We start from the raw sequence: 17,910 nt of genomic DNA, 5'->3' as shown, positions 1-17,910 counted from the left end.
GACTCTGGTGCTTGGATAATTTTCAAGAAAAGAGCCGTGAAAATAGACACTTTGCTATTCGTTATTTGACTGCGTGAGTGTTGCCCAGCGTTTCTGGATTTGCTTTGCAGTATCAGGGTGCTGAATAATGGATCCCCTGCCTAGCGAAGGTCTTCGTATTTCGGAAGAAAAGGGATGGAGCGTTTATACGTGAGATAAAACAAGTAACATCAATTTATCTCGAAGTTGATAAAATGAAAGCAATCTCGGGAACAGCGTCTGAATAACAGCTTCGACTTCTATCGACCCAGCTCTCTCTTCTTCGCTCTTTAATCCGTTTTCGTCTGCTTTTCAATGCCAGCTTTTAACAACGAGGTAAAAAAAAAAAATCACCTATCCTGGTATATAATTTTATATTTTTCCTAACTGGTACCTTTGCGGTAGAATTTCTTCTGGTGACCATCTTGAAAATTTCGAAAATGGTACGTTTTCCAATGCTTGATTCAATTGGGGGGTTAACAAATCGTGAATTTCACAGAACTTGTTACAGGCATGGTTATGATTCAAGCCCTCATGTTTGTCACGATAAAGATTTACGATTTCAGGAGCTTTGCATCTCTGCGAGCACAAAAATACTCCTAAGGTAAGAAGAAATGTTAAGATAAAGGAACTATAATATTATTTTTCAACAATTTTATTCTCTTCGTCTGCTCAGAATCGGAGTTTTCGACGTCACATGATTCTCAAGAGAATCTTCAATTAATTTTAAGGTAGGCGTCCTGTTTCTCGATTCCATGAAACAACAAATTGGACGCCAAAGTGACTCGCGGTGAGATTACAAGAAGAAGCTTGATTGGAACACAAAATACCCTGCAATGAGCCCTCGAGCTTTGCTATTTGGACAAACTAATTCATTAGGTACCGATTTAGTTCGGTATCGTATTGATCCGAGGATTTTTCTGACTCTCCTTTCTTTTCTTATACGTTACGGAGAACGAGCTGCTACGTTTCCGTTTCGTTTTCAAGAAAGTCCCATGTAGCTGTAATAAAATACTTTTTACAGATCTGTGTAATCAAAAGTTGTTTTAACTGCTCATATTTTGACAAAAATGAGGACGAAGTATTTACAAGGAAACGAATGAAACGCTGTTTAACGGCTCTTTAATGTTCCTAAATATGAACTTCGCATGCCGTCGCAATCTTGCAATTAGCACTCTGAAGCTTTCAATAGACTCCGCTGCAACAATCAGACATTCGTTGCTAATTTGTTCGTTAACATTATGAACACGTTGTAGAGATGATAATTTCAACCGGCATTAACTCGGCGTAAACTGGTCATTAGACTTTTATCACTGTATGGTGATAGAGATAACAAAAGTTGGGTAACAACAATTGTGACCCATTGGAAAACGGAAATTTCAAAACATTGAGAAAATTCTTTAAAAATTCATGTGTATTTAGAAAAATCAACGAAATCATTTCATTACGCGTAAACATTTTGCGCTATCGTCGATCCTTTTTTGGTTATTGCAAAGCGAAATCAGTTTGCGAGGTTTACTCTACTTTTTTAGTTAAACAAGGCTTTAACGTCAATTTATTCTTGCACGAGCATTAAATTTTCGCAACGGTTGCAAGAAAATCTAGCAACAGCGATCGTAATGAGAAAGAACAGTAACGGATACTAGAATTTCCGGTAACGGCTAGAAAACTAATTTTCATTCTCTACCTGGAACAATATTTTTCGATCGTGGTAAAAAATGAAAATAGTTAAGAACCGGAACTAAAAATTTCTCTCAATGTAGCCGGTACATCCTTAAATTATTTGGATCCAGGCAAGTCGTGAATCTCGAAAAGAAATCATCCTCGGCTAATTATTTACGACTCGTACGCAACTCAGACTCGAAAATGCGTTAACATTCCGAAAAGGTCGAGCTATATGACCCGGGATAAATAAAATCCCCGTCGCGACGCGACTTGCGTCGTTTAAGCCGTGATATTGTCGACACTTGATTCAATTACGAAGGCGTAAACGTCATCGACCCAGAGTGTCGAACATAATTATTGCTCGCCAATTGATTCAAAGCGACGTAACTTAGATTTGCGACAACGTGCATATAAGCCTAATTGGATTAGACAATTGGCTGTAAAACTGACCCGATCAAAGCGCGACTCGATCGCATTTTACGTTCCTAAAATCTCATCGACCTTACGATGCTGAATCCAAATCGCTGCAATGGCGCTTTAAGACGATACGGGCTTCAAAGTCATTTGCGAATTGCTGCATATGTAATTTTGTAGAACGGGTTTCTCACACTATACTTATGCCAGAGCCTCTGGGAATTGCAATGACGCTCGGCAAATTATATCTTTTCGATCCTATGCAGTGACTTCGAGTAAATATATACGACAAATATGTTATTGCAACGAAGATTCATACATAGTAACAATAATTTATGAATCTTTGTTGCAATTACAACATCACACAAACTGTGCGCTAAAAGGTTGCGAATATTTATCAATTGATGGAGACAAACGTTGATTTTGTAACGCTAATTTTAGCTTTTCGACTGTCGTTTAGAGATAATAGAAATCTTTTACTACCATTACCGATGTGTAATAATATTGTACGGGTTTGATAATGTGAGTAGCTGCGAACCGAAACGACAGTTAAAATTGTAAAAAGTAACAAAATAAATTTAGCATCGAAATGAATAAATACTGGTTAAGTAATAACGAGCCTAATGAAACGTGCGAATACTTGCTGATCTTAAAAAAGGTGATAAAAGTGAGGCTACTTTTTTTTTTTTTTTTGTATTTGCTAAAACTACGTCAACTCGTCCGAATGAGAATAATAATTCAAGCTGATGAGGTTTCTTTTCTTTTGCGCTAAACCATTTTGTCGATGGATAGAATGCTCGGTGCTCCGAAGGTTTTACCTACAATCCGATATTACAAATTATTGGAACAAGGATTCGAGCACAAAGTTCAATCCGACTACGAAAGGTGAAATTTGGTTTTGTTTGCGGTGTGAAGTAAAGAGGGAAAGAACGAATTACGGCAGTCCCGCATCACGATGGGATAGGATTTCCTCCCTCCTGAGGGATCTCGAATTTCTTATTCCCGATCGGGTTCCCGTTTGTGTGGGGCTTGAGAGAAGAACCGCGGTAGCCAGGCGAACTTACGATTAGTTGTAGTTGGCGTGCCGGTTTGAGCCGTTTGTTAGTTAACCGTTCAATAGGGCTCGCAGTGTTGCATCTAATTGACGATTTGTCGAATAATTGACCGAAGAATTTCTTTCAGCTAGCAATTCATCGGCTTTCGCATCGGCTCGGCCGTTCGTCAACTAGAATTCTCGATAAGAAAATCAAACCTCCCTAATTCCACGAGGTGAATGTACCAGCTTGGTATTCCAACTTTTAAGGCTTCAGCTGACGCAGATTTTGCCTACAGCATATTTTCTTCGCCCACCGATTAAAGGGAAGCTTTTCGAATCATCGATCATTTCACGTCTCAAGTTTAAGCCCGAATGATTTCGAGATTTACGGATTGTAATGAAATATGTTTTGTAGATTATCGTCGTATTTTGTAGATAATTTTAAAATCACTCGCATTTACGCGATCGTTTTTCTAATAACAATTTTTCAAATGGATATAATTTGTTGTAGAATATCGTGAAACTCACGGAGTTTAGCGGAATAACAAATGTTACGTTTTTCATAAGACTCGCCTATCGAGACAAGGTGAGTTAAAAAAATCTTCAACTTCTTTGCAACAAGTTTTTTTCTTGTGAAAGAAAGGCGACATCTAGCGGTGGTTTAATTTTACTCTTTCATACTTTTTCGGAAATATTCATCGTCTCGTCGATCTAAATCGAATTCCAAAATTGTCGGTCATCGCGTTTTTACGAAAAAAATCGTATTCTTTTATGAGAATTCATGGAGGTCGTAAAAATTTGTACTTTTCAGCGAAATTCTTAGAATACTGCGATAAAAAAAATTTAGTATCCGTTAGCTGGATACAAAATTGTTATTATTTTACATAGAAAATTGTAGATTTTTATAAATTGTTGCAGAGATTTGTAATTTTCCATGCAAAATACTATGATTTCCAATGATTTCCCATATTGTCGTACGATTTTTAACAATGTTTTATGATTTTCGAACAAAAAATTGACAATTTACAAAAAATTTACAAAATTTACAAAAATTTTCAATGATCTAAAATTTATTTTCGTTTGGCTTGTAACTTATTTTCACCAGTGATAGAGAGGAATTTCTAGCTGTCCTAGCCTTGGTGAAAATTTCTACGTCTACGAATTGTTACGGAAATTGAAACACTGGGTATTATTTTGTACAAAATTGTGAACATGCATAATTTTCCATGAGGATTCGTTAATTTTATTTCAAATAGTAATATCTTGTACATTTTTCGCTGTAAAAATCTACAAGTTTTTATGAGAAACCATGCATGTTTAAAATTTTCTACGAAATGTTCCAATTTCTCAACAATAAAATACAAAATTCGGAAAAAAAATCGTAGAAAATGTGGGATCAACGAATATAATTACTCCAAATATATTTACTACTAAGACATAATTTTCTCGTAATACCAACAATACTCAAACAAATAATACAACTGTACCTATTTTACTAAAAATTTTCTCTTAACTTAAAACAGATGAAATTTTTCTCAGTCTTCCTGTAATTGTTAGTCGTTGAAAAAACTTTCTCTCAGTCTTTCTGATATAATATATTCATCTTTTGAATAAATCTGTTAAAGCCAATAAACAAAATGTGCAATTTGAAAAGCAACGAAAATATAGAGACACGGTTTAAAATAAAAAATAAAAAAAAAAAAAAAAGTCTGCAAAATTGGGACAAGTTTTTACAAACTTTTAGAAACTTTTAACTCAAGTTGTCATATTTCACGAATCTCGCGCGTGGCGTTGTACTTATTAACTGTATAAAAGAGTGGGAAGCGAAAAAATCTACGACACGTTGCTGGGTGTAACTATACAGCAAGTTATTTGAATATTGCATCATCCCTTATATTGATCTTGAGACGACACGATTCGTCCGCAGGTTGCTGCGTTACGCTAACTTATCAAACACAACCGTGAATGTTATCACAGTATTATTTTCTGCCTGTAGTCCGTAAAAAAAATTGTCTATAGACTTTGTTACTTACAGAATCTGCGATCCGTCCGTGCATATTTTATTTATTGCCAACATGCCTGCGCGTTATTGATTCGGAAAAACTCTTGACAAATTACAAATTGACAGGAATTTCGATTTGTATTTGCACTAGATAATACAGAATCGTCCGGATTTTTTTTATTCATTAAAAAAGTGAAAATTTAATTAATTCGAAAACCTTTAACTTGAAAGATTTCACGAATTGTTTGATGATGGAATTTTGTACCTCCGGAAAGAGCAAACAAACATGTTAAATACCTTTTATTTCGTTTCGTTTCCGTTTTTAAATATAATTATCCAAGTTTTTTATAAGACGGTTTCAAATTGCAGGAAACGACGATTAATAATTAACAACAGATTACTCTGGAATGAAATGGATTAAAAATGGAGTCGGTCAAAACGAGAAATATTTTTTTCTTCCTAAATCCCTGCGAGAAATTTGACGATTATTACAAACCAAAATAAAGTTGTTTTGCATTTTCGGACCGATAGAATCGAAGTAAAAAAAAAGCGTATATTTCATCCGAAAATATGACGAGAATAATTTGACAATGATAGTTTCTCCGAAATTTGATTTCAAAACTCGAAGAGAAAAAAAAAAAGAATGTCTAATCCTGTGAACAGGAATAAACGCGATTCGTGAGAGGCGCAATTTACAATGTAAAATTATTATCAAGTAAAGTTAGAAAATCGACGATGACGGGACGAAGAATAATTTTTTATAAAAATTTCCGGACAATTTCGAATCCTGTTCAAGTGGAATAGTAAAAATAGAAACGATGTACAGACCTGTACGATCGTTGTTTCGGATTGTTGAAAAGTTAAATAAGAATATAAGCGAGCAAATATGTGCTCGGGTATCGAAATTTAAGCATCGTATTACAAGAACGGGCGTTCTACGACCGCTCAGAAAACCCCCACTTTCATCCCCTAGGCGTAGCTGCTACGAGAGTATTTCTCTCTCTCTCTCTCTCTCTTTCACTCTCTCGCTCTCTTTCTCTCTCTCTCTCGGCGTGGCGCGCGCGAAAATCAATAGCAACACGTGGTGTTAGTGGTGGCCGATGTGAAAGGGCAGAGTTTCTTTTTCCCATGCAGGGTGCAAAAGATATTAGGAGCGGAGAAAAGTGTGAAGAAAATTATCGAGCGTCATTTAGATTCCAAAGAAAAATTTTATAAAAAAAATTATTCTCACCAAGTCCGCACGATAAACCGGCAAGTATTTAAATAAATTAAATAACGAAAAGCACCGATTCTTTCAAAAATTCAAAATCCCCGCATTTTCGCCACGATCGATGATCGAGAATTTGTATTCCGACTCACCTTTTCGACTCACTCTTTAAAACCTGACGTGTACGAAGATGAGGAGCGGAGAAGAAAAAAACGCACAAAATTTTAAAAACAGTTCCACCGCAAGATCCGCGATTTTTGGGGTATCGAACGAGGATCAGACCGACATGTCGTTTCACCGAATTCGATCGCGGTTTTTTTTTTAAACGAAAAATTTTCAAAATACCGCACCGACGGGAGTCGTTCAACCCGGGGCGAGCGATTTCACCGCACTACCGTACAACTCGCTCAACGGGTCAACTCTGAATGAGAGCCCGCGTCGTGTTTCTGCGTACAAACGGCTCGCCGAGAACCGCCACTTGGAGGCGCGATCGACGATCTTTCCGCACGGCGTGTGAATTTTTTTCAAATCAACGAAAATACAGCCTCCGTGAGTTGCGAAATACGGAAGGAAGTCCGGGACGAGATTTCGTCAATTTTTGCCGTTACCCTGAAAATCAGGTTTATGAAAAATGATCCGATATTTGTGTTTTTCTATTTTTTGTCCGTTTGAACATATTTTATGACTAGAAGAGCCTCAAGTATACACCGATGGACAGTGGTTTTGGTGCCCTTGATATATTTGAGCGATCTTGCAATTAGTAAGGTTCGATGTCGTCGACCCTGGGATTACACTGTGAAAAATTTCATTTGTTACAGTGACTAGATAAATGCAGTAACCATTTTGCGCTATTTGTCGATCCTTTTTTGTTTATTGCAACGCAAAATCGGTTATTGCGTTGCGTGTTAATAATCGTCAATAAAAAAGCGCTGCAAGCTTTACAACGGGGTGATATTTCGAGAATAAAGTTTGGCGAATAAATTGGCTTGAATTTTATAACGCGAATTTTCGTAACCCTTGAATTTTCTCAAATAACTTTGAGAGAATTTGACTATGCGTGCTTAGCGTATTTTTATTTTCTTTCCGCGACGTTTCGGCGGGCCCAAAATTTTTATTTGTTTTAGGCTGAGCTCGCCGGAACGTCGGGAAAGGAAAATAAAAGTATGCAAACAACGCATCGTCAAATTCTCTGACCATCATCGACGAATCCTTCGACTTGAATTTAATATCGACATTTCCGGATTTCGATGAGGAAGAACAAGACTACAAAGTGTAGAATCCAGACATTCTTACTTCACTGCTAATTGGATGTTGCTTTCACTTCTCGGAGGCCACAGTCCGTTCATAAATGCTACACGACGCGTGATTATACGCATAAATTTACAAAGTGTGCGTGCGCGATTTTAATATAAACGCGGGCACGTGCGATTGTAAGTATTGTGTTTTACTTACACGCAGAGGAAGCGATAAACCAACGCAGGCTTTTTGTATTTTACGATCTCGACAAATTTTGTGCTAATCTTTTCAAAAGGGATGCGAATTATTTAACGCCACGGAATGCGCCGATGGTTGATTCGGTTTTTGCAAAAGTGAGGAAGAAGAAGAAGAAAAAAAAAAGAAGTATTTACGTTTATTACATGCACGTAGGAAACGGTGAAACAAGAAACAACAAGATTGCATTTCTTAACTTTTTCATACAAATACAGAATCTCACGAATATTTCAATCAACGGAGTTTGAACGTAAGAAAAAAAAAAGAAACAAAAAAAAAAAAAATTTCATTTCGTTAGCGTTGTAAATTATAATTACAAAAAAACACGATCAAAAATTACCAATTGCAAAAAGTAATTGCGTCATACATTTTTTTTTTTTTTTCTCTCTCCTCGATCGAACGAAAATTTTTGCAAATCGTAGTCATTCGCAATCCTGATCTTTTTTTATTTATTTACTTCGTATCGTTTTGCGTTACTCTACTTTGCACAATACAAGCAGAAGTTGAATAATTTAAGCTTCGATACCTTTGTTTTTTCTTTATTGTTAACAATCATGCAAAGACCCAGAAATTTTCGTTCCATACAAATATCGAGAAGAAATTTGTTAAAGAAAGAAAACTACCGACTTAATTATTTTTACCTTCTCTGGACTTTTATCGTACGCGAATGACAATTTATTACTAAAAATTGTTTATAAAGAAAAAAAAAAACAAAAAAAAAAAGAAAGAAAAAAAATTGGTAATTTATTTTCGCACAAGTGATTCATCGCGTTTGATGTGAAATATTTCTAACAGCTTGCTGAAATTTGATCTAACGATCGCGAATTAATTTCAGGGGAACTTGAAACCTCGATAACGATAACATTGAACGTGGGAACCTGTATTGCGAATATAAAGCCGTGATTTTGTCAGCCTTCGCTCGGGCTTCGGGATCAAACCGTCGACGGTTCTATTCAATGCCATGCGAAGCTTTGAATCGTGAAGCTTTAGAATTGTAAAGCTAGGCGAGGGATACGAGCTGCTGCTGATGCACCTGGTCTTCCTTCTTCCGCACAACGCGGAAGGTGCTCAACTTTGTTGAAACTAAACTTGTCGTTTACAATTAGACTCGACGAAATATTTCCGGAGCTTATCTTGCGCTGTTTTCCCGCGATAAGCGAGGACCAAAAAGTCTACATCCGGTTTAGAATTACGCTGTCATCTTTAACTTTTACAATCTTTTATTTCTGATCCGGTTTAGTTATTTTTTTCTGTTTTCATTCCCCATTTAGTATTTTTCTTATTTTCAAAGTACTGAAAATTTCTCTGCGATAATTATCATCGCGTTCCGGTAATCTTTTCATGACATATGCTTTACTCATAGGATTACAATGCAACGATTGCCAATCATGTTCGATGAAAGTTGGACAATCTCCGATTGAAATAAATTGATCGTAAAACTTTGTATGGGTGGTTTTTTTTTTTTTTTCTCGCACGAGCGTTAAATTTTTGCAACGGTTGCAAGAAAATCTAGCAACAGCGATCGTAATGAGAAAGAACAGCAACGGATGCCAGAGTTTCCGGTAACGGCTAGAAAACTAATATTCATTTTTTACCTGGAACTATATTTTGTCGATTTTGGTAAAAAATGAAAATAGTCAAGGACCGAGCGGTAACAGTAACTAAAAATTTCTCTCTCTAAATCTTTCTTCGGGCGTTACGCCCGATTCATCCTGCGAAACTCTGCGTTTCACGTTCGCTACGTCATCTCTGACGCAGTTGTTCCCCCAGTTTCACCGTTTCCCCCCGATGGTCCAGAGTTGAGAGTGGGTGGGTTTATCGATTTGGACAAAGTCATTCCGTTCGACTCCCCACCACGACGTTACTACTCGATGCTCTTCGATTTTTCGCGTCTGCTCCGACTCACGGAATAATGATAATAATAATTGAAAGTACAAAAAAACAAGAGTAAATGAAAATATAAAAAAATAAATAAGAAATAAAAAAAGACAACCAAAACAAAATAAGCTTAAGGGGCACACCTAGTGTGACAGCCTAAAAAAAAGGCGATTTTTGGGAATTTAAAAAAAAAAAAAAAAAAAAAAAAAAAAAAAAAAAAAAAAAAAAAAACCGAAACCTCGTATAAATATCGCGTTATATAATTCATAATGAGGCAATTCCGTCCAAAGGACGAATTTAATTCGCGGCCATGAACAAATTTCAAACACAACCGAACACCGTTCATCAAATAGAATACTTGGAAGTTTTTCCTCACATAAGCGCAACGCACATTATCGGTAATGGGATAAAAAGGTAAAGGTTGTATCCTTCCATAAACAATAAACCATTATTCTAGACCTTGAGGTTTTCTGCATAGTCTATATAATCGTTCGATAGAAGAGAACTAAAAACCATTCGATAAACAAGAAAAAAAAAAAAGCAAAAAAAAAGAACGCGTAAATATTGTTTGTTTTTTTTTCGCTACATTGTTATCTACCGTTTAAATTTTTCTTAAAAAACAAAACAGCACTGCATTTTTATTCCACTTATTATTGTTAAATTATAAGGATAACTTTAGCCCAGCTATCGTTCAACGGCTAGAAAATTACAGCTGGACGATCGGTAATTACGAATCTGTAACTATTTACATTCTTGTATACATATAAGTGACCGTTAATGATAGGTGATAAAGTTTTTCACGGTGTTTAGCTAATAGTAAGACTGATATATAAACGCGAATGCGCAGTTGACGTTTAAACAGATAAAAACGCGGTAAACGCAGCGGTCGAATCGAAACCTATTTGAAAGAAAGATTTGAAATAAAAAGCGACGCGAGTTTATTTTTATATGGTACAAAAATCGAACTAGCAAATGCGAAATGAAGTCGTCTAAAATCGCATTAAAAATAAACTCAATTGTTTCGTTTATTTTACCCTTAATTACAGTTTACAGCTGTTCCAAAAGATTCGGACCTTGTCGAGTTTCTTTGTTACATTTTCTATCACGAATCGCTCTCGTCCAAAACCTTATTACCAATTTCTGCAAAAGGCACGATTTGAGAATATTCGTTTGGGTTTAAAGTTTAAACCCAACACACCGATCGTGAATGGTCTGCGTAATTTTTTTGAGGCCCAAGAGACGTTCCTGGGGCCTTACATAAGACATCATTTAGACGTCTTTTTGACGACTTTAAGTCTTGCGATGTTCCGATGCAGTTTATGGGTTAAAATCCTCAGTTGTGATACCTACGCAGACTTGAAATTGTCGCCGATAGAATTTAAGACTCGCCGGTTTCCCTTGAACGTATCGGAGTACAAGGTGTCTATGAGTTCGCCGCTTTCGTATAGATCCTTAACCGTTTCAAAACCGCCGATCAGTTCTCCGTCGACGTAAACGTGGGGATAAGTGGGCCAGTCGTAATAGGACTTCAAAGCGATTCGCAATTCTTCGTCCACGAGTATGTCGAATGTTTCGTAAGGCACGCTGTGAGTGGTGAAAGATAGATTTCGTTGTTATTTAGTCTATATAAATATGTAACTTCTTTGAATTGTCACCGGACGTATCGATTTCAACGAGTAATCGGGTTTGTATGTTCGGTTAAACTGCATCGCTTATGTGAAAATTGCAATTTAACAGTGATGGTAATGAGAAAGAATAGTAACGGATACTGAACTTTCCGGTAACGGCGAGAAAACTAATTTTCATTTTCTACCTAGAACTATATTTTGTCGATTGTGGTAAAAAATGAAAATAGTCAAGGACTGAGCGGTAACCGGAACTAAAAATATCTCTCAACAATTTTTGCAGAGTTAGGTGTATACTATGAATGACTGTTGTTTTCTACCAACAAATAAAATATCACACTTTTTACGCAATCCAGGTGTTCGACGAATAGCACTTGAGGGGATGGAATCTCAACGCGTGGCACAATTAGCGTGACTGCATTGATCCAGCAGGGTTGCAGATGGCGTTTGTATTAGGATGATTCATTTTGGAACAATTTTCTTTTTTTTTTTTTCTTGATGTGATACTCGAAAAATTTGTGCCAAATACTGAAACAAAAAGTTGTCGTAAAATCTGGAGAAGGTAATAAAATATTCAGAGGTCGCTACCAATTATTGTAATATTGTTTTATTTATTTTTATGTCTACACCTTGCGGACTTGTATATGTATTAGTTTATATTTTTTTGCATCTTGGTCCAATTAATCGTCTCGGAGAAATTTGGACAACAGTTTTTGCCACCGAAATAGGAGCATCACCTTAATGTCCCTGTTTTTTTTCGGTACTGATATTTATAAACCATGATTAATTCTACCACGATAAAAAAAAAATAAACTAATATATGTATATAAGTCCGTAAGGTGTACATATAAAAACGAATAAAAAATATTAAAATAATTAGTAACGACCTATAAATATTTTTCTACTTCCTCCCCGTTTTACATGCCATTTTTTTTTTTTTTTTTTTTTTTTTTTTTTTTTTTTTTTTTTTTTTTTTTTAACCGAGTATTTGTCACAAATTTTTCGCGTGGCATCTTGAAAATAAAAAAAGTTAATAAATAAACCACCCTATTGTGTATTATACAGGTAAATCTTGTGGCTTTGTCCGATGCAGGTGTGAACCATAAAGTATGAAGGTACATTCGTATACCAATTTCGAAAGCAGGAATACGTTGTCCGAATTCGAATTCATGATCGTCATCTCGAATAGGACAGAATACGAAATACAGTCACGATATGTCAGATTCGGGTCCTTTTACCGAGCGCAAAACCTACGGCAAGTTGCTGACCTTCTTATGCAGTGAATTTGTTACATTTCATCGTGAGTTACGACATCGAATACGAGTGACATTAGTCGACTTTATGCTGTCACGTTCATGGAGCCGCGAGTCTATGATTATGCACAGTAATATTCATCGATGTCTTAACCCTTCGTCTAACTTTTTTTCGGTCCGAAAGAAAATGCGAGTTCGATTCTATAAGACTGTCGTGAAAATGACTGTAGATGCGGCAGATTCTTTCACGTCAGCTACATCGCCGGTCATTTTCACGAAATTCGTATAGAATCGAGCTCGGATTTTTATTCTGACCGAAAACAAGTTAGACGAAAGGTTAGGGCATTAATGAATGTTAGTGTCTCACTCATTGTCAGAGGCCGAAAACGGAATGGAACATGTTACGGTGCTATTCGTCGGTACCGATGATATTCGACTGCCGAGAGAAAGTTCAGTTTGTTATCCATCGTGATTAAGGGAATGTCAATCGATTGAATTTACTTTATCGCATCGAAGATCTCCATGATTTGTTTCGTGTAAACACACTTCGGTTTCTCCTTGGTTCCTTTCATGACGATCACTGTCTTTCCCCTGGCGATGACTTCTCGAACTCTAAGAATTACGTGAACGAAGATTAGGATAATGGGAGGGAATATATTTTTTTTGTTTCTTGGTAAATACTTCTCGTCGACTATACGGACTCAAGGCTCTGTTCAATATTCAGCAGTAAAACTTTGGACTTGACGTTAGATTTGTATCGTCACCGATGCATTATTTTCTTTTTTCCTCTTTATTATTCACAATGTTATTCGACAATGGATGAAAAATGCAGGTTTTTTTTTTTTCATTCGACTCTTAATTTCGTAATATCTACGGATGAGCTAATAACTTAATAATGTAAGAAAATATAGGAACCGCTGTTAATCCTTTTCAACTTCTGAAAGAGAAACAGATGAATAAAAGTGAGCGCAGATTAATAGGTGTGCCTATATATAAGTATTATAAGTATTTGATATTTCACTATACGTATTTACATAATCGAATTACTAAATCTTGCTTACATTTTATATTTGAATTTGAATTCAAAATGAGCGCCAGCGTGAAATGATGGGGCAACTATCATTCGAATATCGTTAGGTATACATTATATATACGTGAAAAACTTTCCTGGCGTTGAGCTTGGAAAACTGATAAAAATAATTTATAATTTCAAATTGCCAACCAAGCGATGTAAGGATGAAAAGGCCACCGTAGAATTCTACCGACCAATGACAATCGAGGTCGATGAAATGATACGATCCCCGGTGTAAAATAATGAATTCGGCGTTATCTACCGAGTTGATCGAGAGAGAGAAAAAAAAAGAACAGTCGACAGTCGTAAAACTCATGTCGCGCTCCAGCGGTGCGTCATATATACGCTCGTAAAGTTCCTAAACCCTTCCCTCTTCCGTTTAATTACACGCAGTTTCGTGCGTGGGCTATTCTTTACAGAACTTCACATTCAATTTCCGCGACCTTCGCGTCAAACATTAGAAATCAGCGAATGGAAGGAATAAAAAAAAAAAAAAAAGAACAGTTTTATGCCCGGCACAATATCAATGAGTCGGGAACTTTGAGTTAGTAGTTTTTAAAAAATGAAGTGTACTCAAGCTTGGAAAATTAAACTCCTTTAAAGTTGTTCTAAACTTTCGAAACCATGATTTTAGTTTCACTGTTTCGTTAGATTAACGTTACTAACTTCAATCCGGTGGCCGATTGCGAACAGAAAAAATACAGTTACCGTCAATACTTTCCAAGCCACGAACAATTGTTTTGAGAAAAATTTCTGTCATTGACAATGTAGTATCCGTTGAAGATGATCTAACTATCCTGTTATCGTCTAACTTTGTACAAGGTTTCCCCTCTTAATATCCATTTATTTTATGTACTATGCGTGTTCGTTAAGAGAACTTCCTTTATCCGGTCTGTCTCATTTACGCTGTTTTTGCAACAATTAGTCACACGGAACGAATTATTATCCATAAATAAATCTCAAAATATTGAGTTAATCTGGAATTTTATTAAAAAGTTTCCAACAGTATCGAAGACTTGGAAGAAAACTGGCGCTCAAAACTTGAACTCCTTTTATCCAACAATGAAAAAATGCGACCTCTTCTAAACTCACCTCTCTTCTAAACTAACTTTCTTGGGCAGCATAGCCTCAAGTTCGCCGGCTTCGCCCATTTCTCTAACAATATCCAAACCGCCGAGTAATTCGCCGTTCAAATATAGCTGTGGATAAGTTGGCCAGTTGCTGAACTTCTTCAAACCCTCCCTAACGTCGTTGTCTTGAAGAATGTCGAAGGTCTGATAATCGGCGTTGTAAGAGTCCAAGATGGAGATTATCGTCCTTGAGAATCCACACCGTGGATTGGCCGGGTTTCCCTTCATGAAAAGCATGCAGGGCGCATGGTTTATGAGTTTTTTCAGCCTCTCCTCGATGTTCTCCTTCGGTTTCGGAATTTCTATCGGCACCGGATCCTTCGACGACATCTGTTGCTTTACTTTCGTGGCCAACTCAGCCGGGTTCGCGCCGTCTACTCGGTCGGTAATGACGGAGTTCCTAAGCAGCAGTATTGTCGGTACGGCGGATACGCCGAACTTCAAAGAAACCTCTGGAACGTCCTCCGCTGCTATCTTCGCAAAGTTTACACCCTTGTAGTCGGCCGACTTTCCCATTTCTTCGAGGACATCGTTTATTTGCGCGCATTGGGCCGCCCATGCCGCGTAGAAGTGGATCACCGTCAAATCTTTGGATCTGGTGTGAATAAACGACGTTGGTTAACGAAGGTGATTAAAAATGGTGATTAAAAAAATAAATATAAACAAACGTTGCAGTTGTAAAAAATATCTGCTATGCTATATCTGTAATCGTGTATTATATATTTATAAAAGTATTATGTATATATATATACATATACATATATATATATATATATCATTTTACATTAAAGGTTATCTTCGGCAATGTTTCATTTAATTTTTATTCTTGCAAAAGTTCATTATCGACGTAAACATTGACCTGTTTCAAGGGTCCTCAACAATATAGTCAAACTCATCAGAGATAAGAATTTTTTGCATCTATTTTAGTGTATCTTTTCTTAAACACTCGGTTTTTTCAAACGGATGTATTTGTTTTGTTTCAATGGCAATGACGAAATCTCTGTATTGTGACTTGAAGTTTCAACAAATAAACATATTTCTACAAATCATCAGACACCGGTACTTTTAGAGTTGTGAATTTGGTTGTTAATAATCGATGGTTTTTTTTTAAATTTTTCTCTTTCCTTTGATTTTCGGCATTTTTAATGCGAACAAAGCTTCAAATAGGTAAGTATTTACATTTCAAAGAAGATATACCCGTGGCAATTGAGCTACGGAAATTAGAATCCGAATGACAAAGTTTCGGGTACCAAGGAACAAGTTTTGTTACATTTTATTTCCCATTTCCATTTTTATGAAAACAAGTTTATAGTTCAAATGTCACATTAAAACGTTTGAGTAATGTAAAACATTCGGCTTCATTTGGTCAGATTGAGAAACACTGAAGCAGGTCAATACCTTCTTGAAGTGAAGCCGTTATTTATTTTCCACGAGAGATAGTATATGTATATAACTATATAACGCGTTAAGTATACAATGACCCGAAAAACTTCTAGTGCGATTTCAAGTTATCGGTGGCTGAGGGTAGGTAACTTGATATCGTGGGAAAATTTTTCAGTTTTTTTCCAGTCATTGCATTTTTTTACCCAGTCGATCAGCCAGTGACTAGATTATAACTCAATTATCAGAAGGTACGACGCTGTGAGTATCAATTTTCGAGGTTATGCGCAAACGTCAGCATTGAAAACAAGACATTCTAGTCATTGCAGTATGCAAATTAGCCAAACTGTTTTAGACACTTAGTTGCACTAACCATCGTCTAATCGATTCAAAAGAATGCAGTCTAGATTTCTTCAACAGTGTTACAGAGTCCTGGCTCGGATCCAAAAGTGCGGATATGCCTTACCATCGCATAGTTTGGATGAATGAAGATTTTTCATCATATCGAAGTCAGTAAGGTTATCGTAACGATTCACGAGGCAAGAACCGTTATTTAACGATACGAACGAAATCCGGTAAATCGTGATAAAAGAAAACACACGAATATTTGGAAACCAAGTTCCTTAAAATACAGTGATTTTCCCCCCCAATGTTTCGTTACGATAACGTTGCTAACTTCAGCCTCGTGATTTTTCAAGGGTTGTAAAATCCTTAAAAAAATACCCGAGTCACTTGCCGTAATTGAACTCACTTGATGTACGTGTTGAACTCGTCGACGGTCGCCAAGTTTGTGACAGCCATCCTGTCACCCTTCCCTTCAGACCTGCACAGCAGCGATTATGCAAATAAATATTTAACTTTTCCAACCGGCTCGCGCTACGCGACTCAGGATACTGCGGTCATGGATGCCAAAAGTCTCACAAAGGCCAAGATCCGTGGCCAAGATCCTCGCATCACGAGGCGCTGTGATGGCTAGTTCGGCGTTTCGCCGCCAGGAGTAAAATTTTACGTCTGTCTCACTCGCCTTAGTACCACGCTGTGCGATAAAGCGGGTTAGAGATAATGTGCGAGCGAGATGTCCGACATGGCCATGATCAACCATGAGGCAACCTTTTGTTATTTGGCTGGCCACACCGGCGACAAAAGTCTTCTTAGGAAGTCTAGAGACTTTTTTCACCGTATTTTTAGGTTGACAATTATCTCAGTAACAGCTTTGGGAGTAAAAATTGCTGTAAAGATGTCCCTTGGCTTCCGAAAAGATCTATAAAACGAGATATCCCGTTGCATTTGACGTCTTTTAGGTTAAAAATGGTCTTTGTGACATTTTTCAGACCAACAATTGTCGCTGATAGCTCTTTTGGCTTGGATATCGTTATTTTAACTGGCTGAAAAATCTTTTCTAGGTGAAAACAAACGTTTATACGTCTTTTGGCTTTCTCACAGTAATGTAAAAATGTTTGCAAGCGAAGATGAACCGTGGGCAATATTTCCGCCTGCATGTAGGCAATTGGAGAAATGCTACGGGTTGCATATAAACAGGCGCAATCGCGTCGCGCATGCATGGAAAGTCCCAAGATTAAAAAACCGAGTACTAAATCGAACCTTAAAAAAATTAAAAGTATATTACATTGTACATATTTTAATGACGATATATAGGATCTCAAGATTCATGTGTTTGTTCATTTAAATCACTCTCCTACTTGTTCGCTATTGGGGCCAAATTTCAGCGCAACAATTTG

The 17,910-nt window shown here is 36.8% G+C and overlaps 2 protein-coding genes across 5 annotated transcripts in view; both read right to left on the bottom strand.

The window, feature by feature from the left end:
* The window catches only part of LOC124222894 (Y+L amino acid transporter 2), a 40,860-nt gene extending 34,109 nt beyond the window's left edge, over window positions 1-6,751 (bottom strand). For 2 of the 3 annotated variants that reach the window (XM_046634372.2, XM_046634370.2), the window contains exon 1: window positions 6,495-6,751. The gene's annotated coding sequence lies outside the window, so the exon portion shown is untranslated. Of the gene's footprint in view, window positions 1-6,366 lie in introns of all 3 variants that reach the window. The other variant, XM_046634371.1, reaches the window with a different exon arrangement.
* A 3,915-nt stretch (window positions 6,752-10,666) lies between these two features.
* Grx3 (Glutaredoxin 3) lies at window positions 10,667-17,094 on the bottom strand. 2 transcript variants are annotated; one of them, XM_069137700.1, is made up of 4 exons: window positions 16,908-17,089; window positions 14,754-15,386; window positions 13,091-13,201; window positions 10,667-11,295 (listed from the first exon to the last, which is right to left on the bottom strand). In XM_069137700.1, the coding sequence occupies exons 2-4, from the start codon at window positions 15,305-15,307 to the stop codon at window positions 11,058-11,060; spliced, it is 903 nt and encodes a 300-aa protein (XP_068993801.1). In that variant the 5' UTR covers window positions 15,308-15,386; window positions 16,908-17,089; the 3' UTR covers window positions 10,667-11,057. The 2 variants fall into 2 exon arrangements, with proteins under 2 accessions (XP_068993801.1, XP_046491537.1); XM_046635581.2 differs by having other exon boundaries at window positions 10,698-11,295; window positions 16,923-17,094.
* Window positions 17,095-17,910: the final 816 nt, after the last annotated feature.

Source organism: Neodiprion pinetum, chromosome 7 (assembly GCF_021155775.2).
Source record: "Neodiprion pinetum isolate iyNeoPine1 chromosome 7, iyNeoPine1.2, whole genome shotgun sequence".
In the NCBI taxonomy this organism is placed as follows: domain Eukaryota; kingdom Metazoa; phylum Arthropoda; class Insecta; order Hymenoptera; family Diprionidae; genus Neodiprion; species Neodiprion pinetum.
This window is presented reverse-complemented; position numbering and strand designations above follow the sequence as displayed.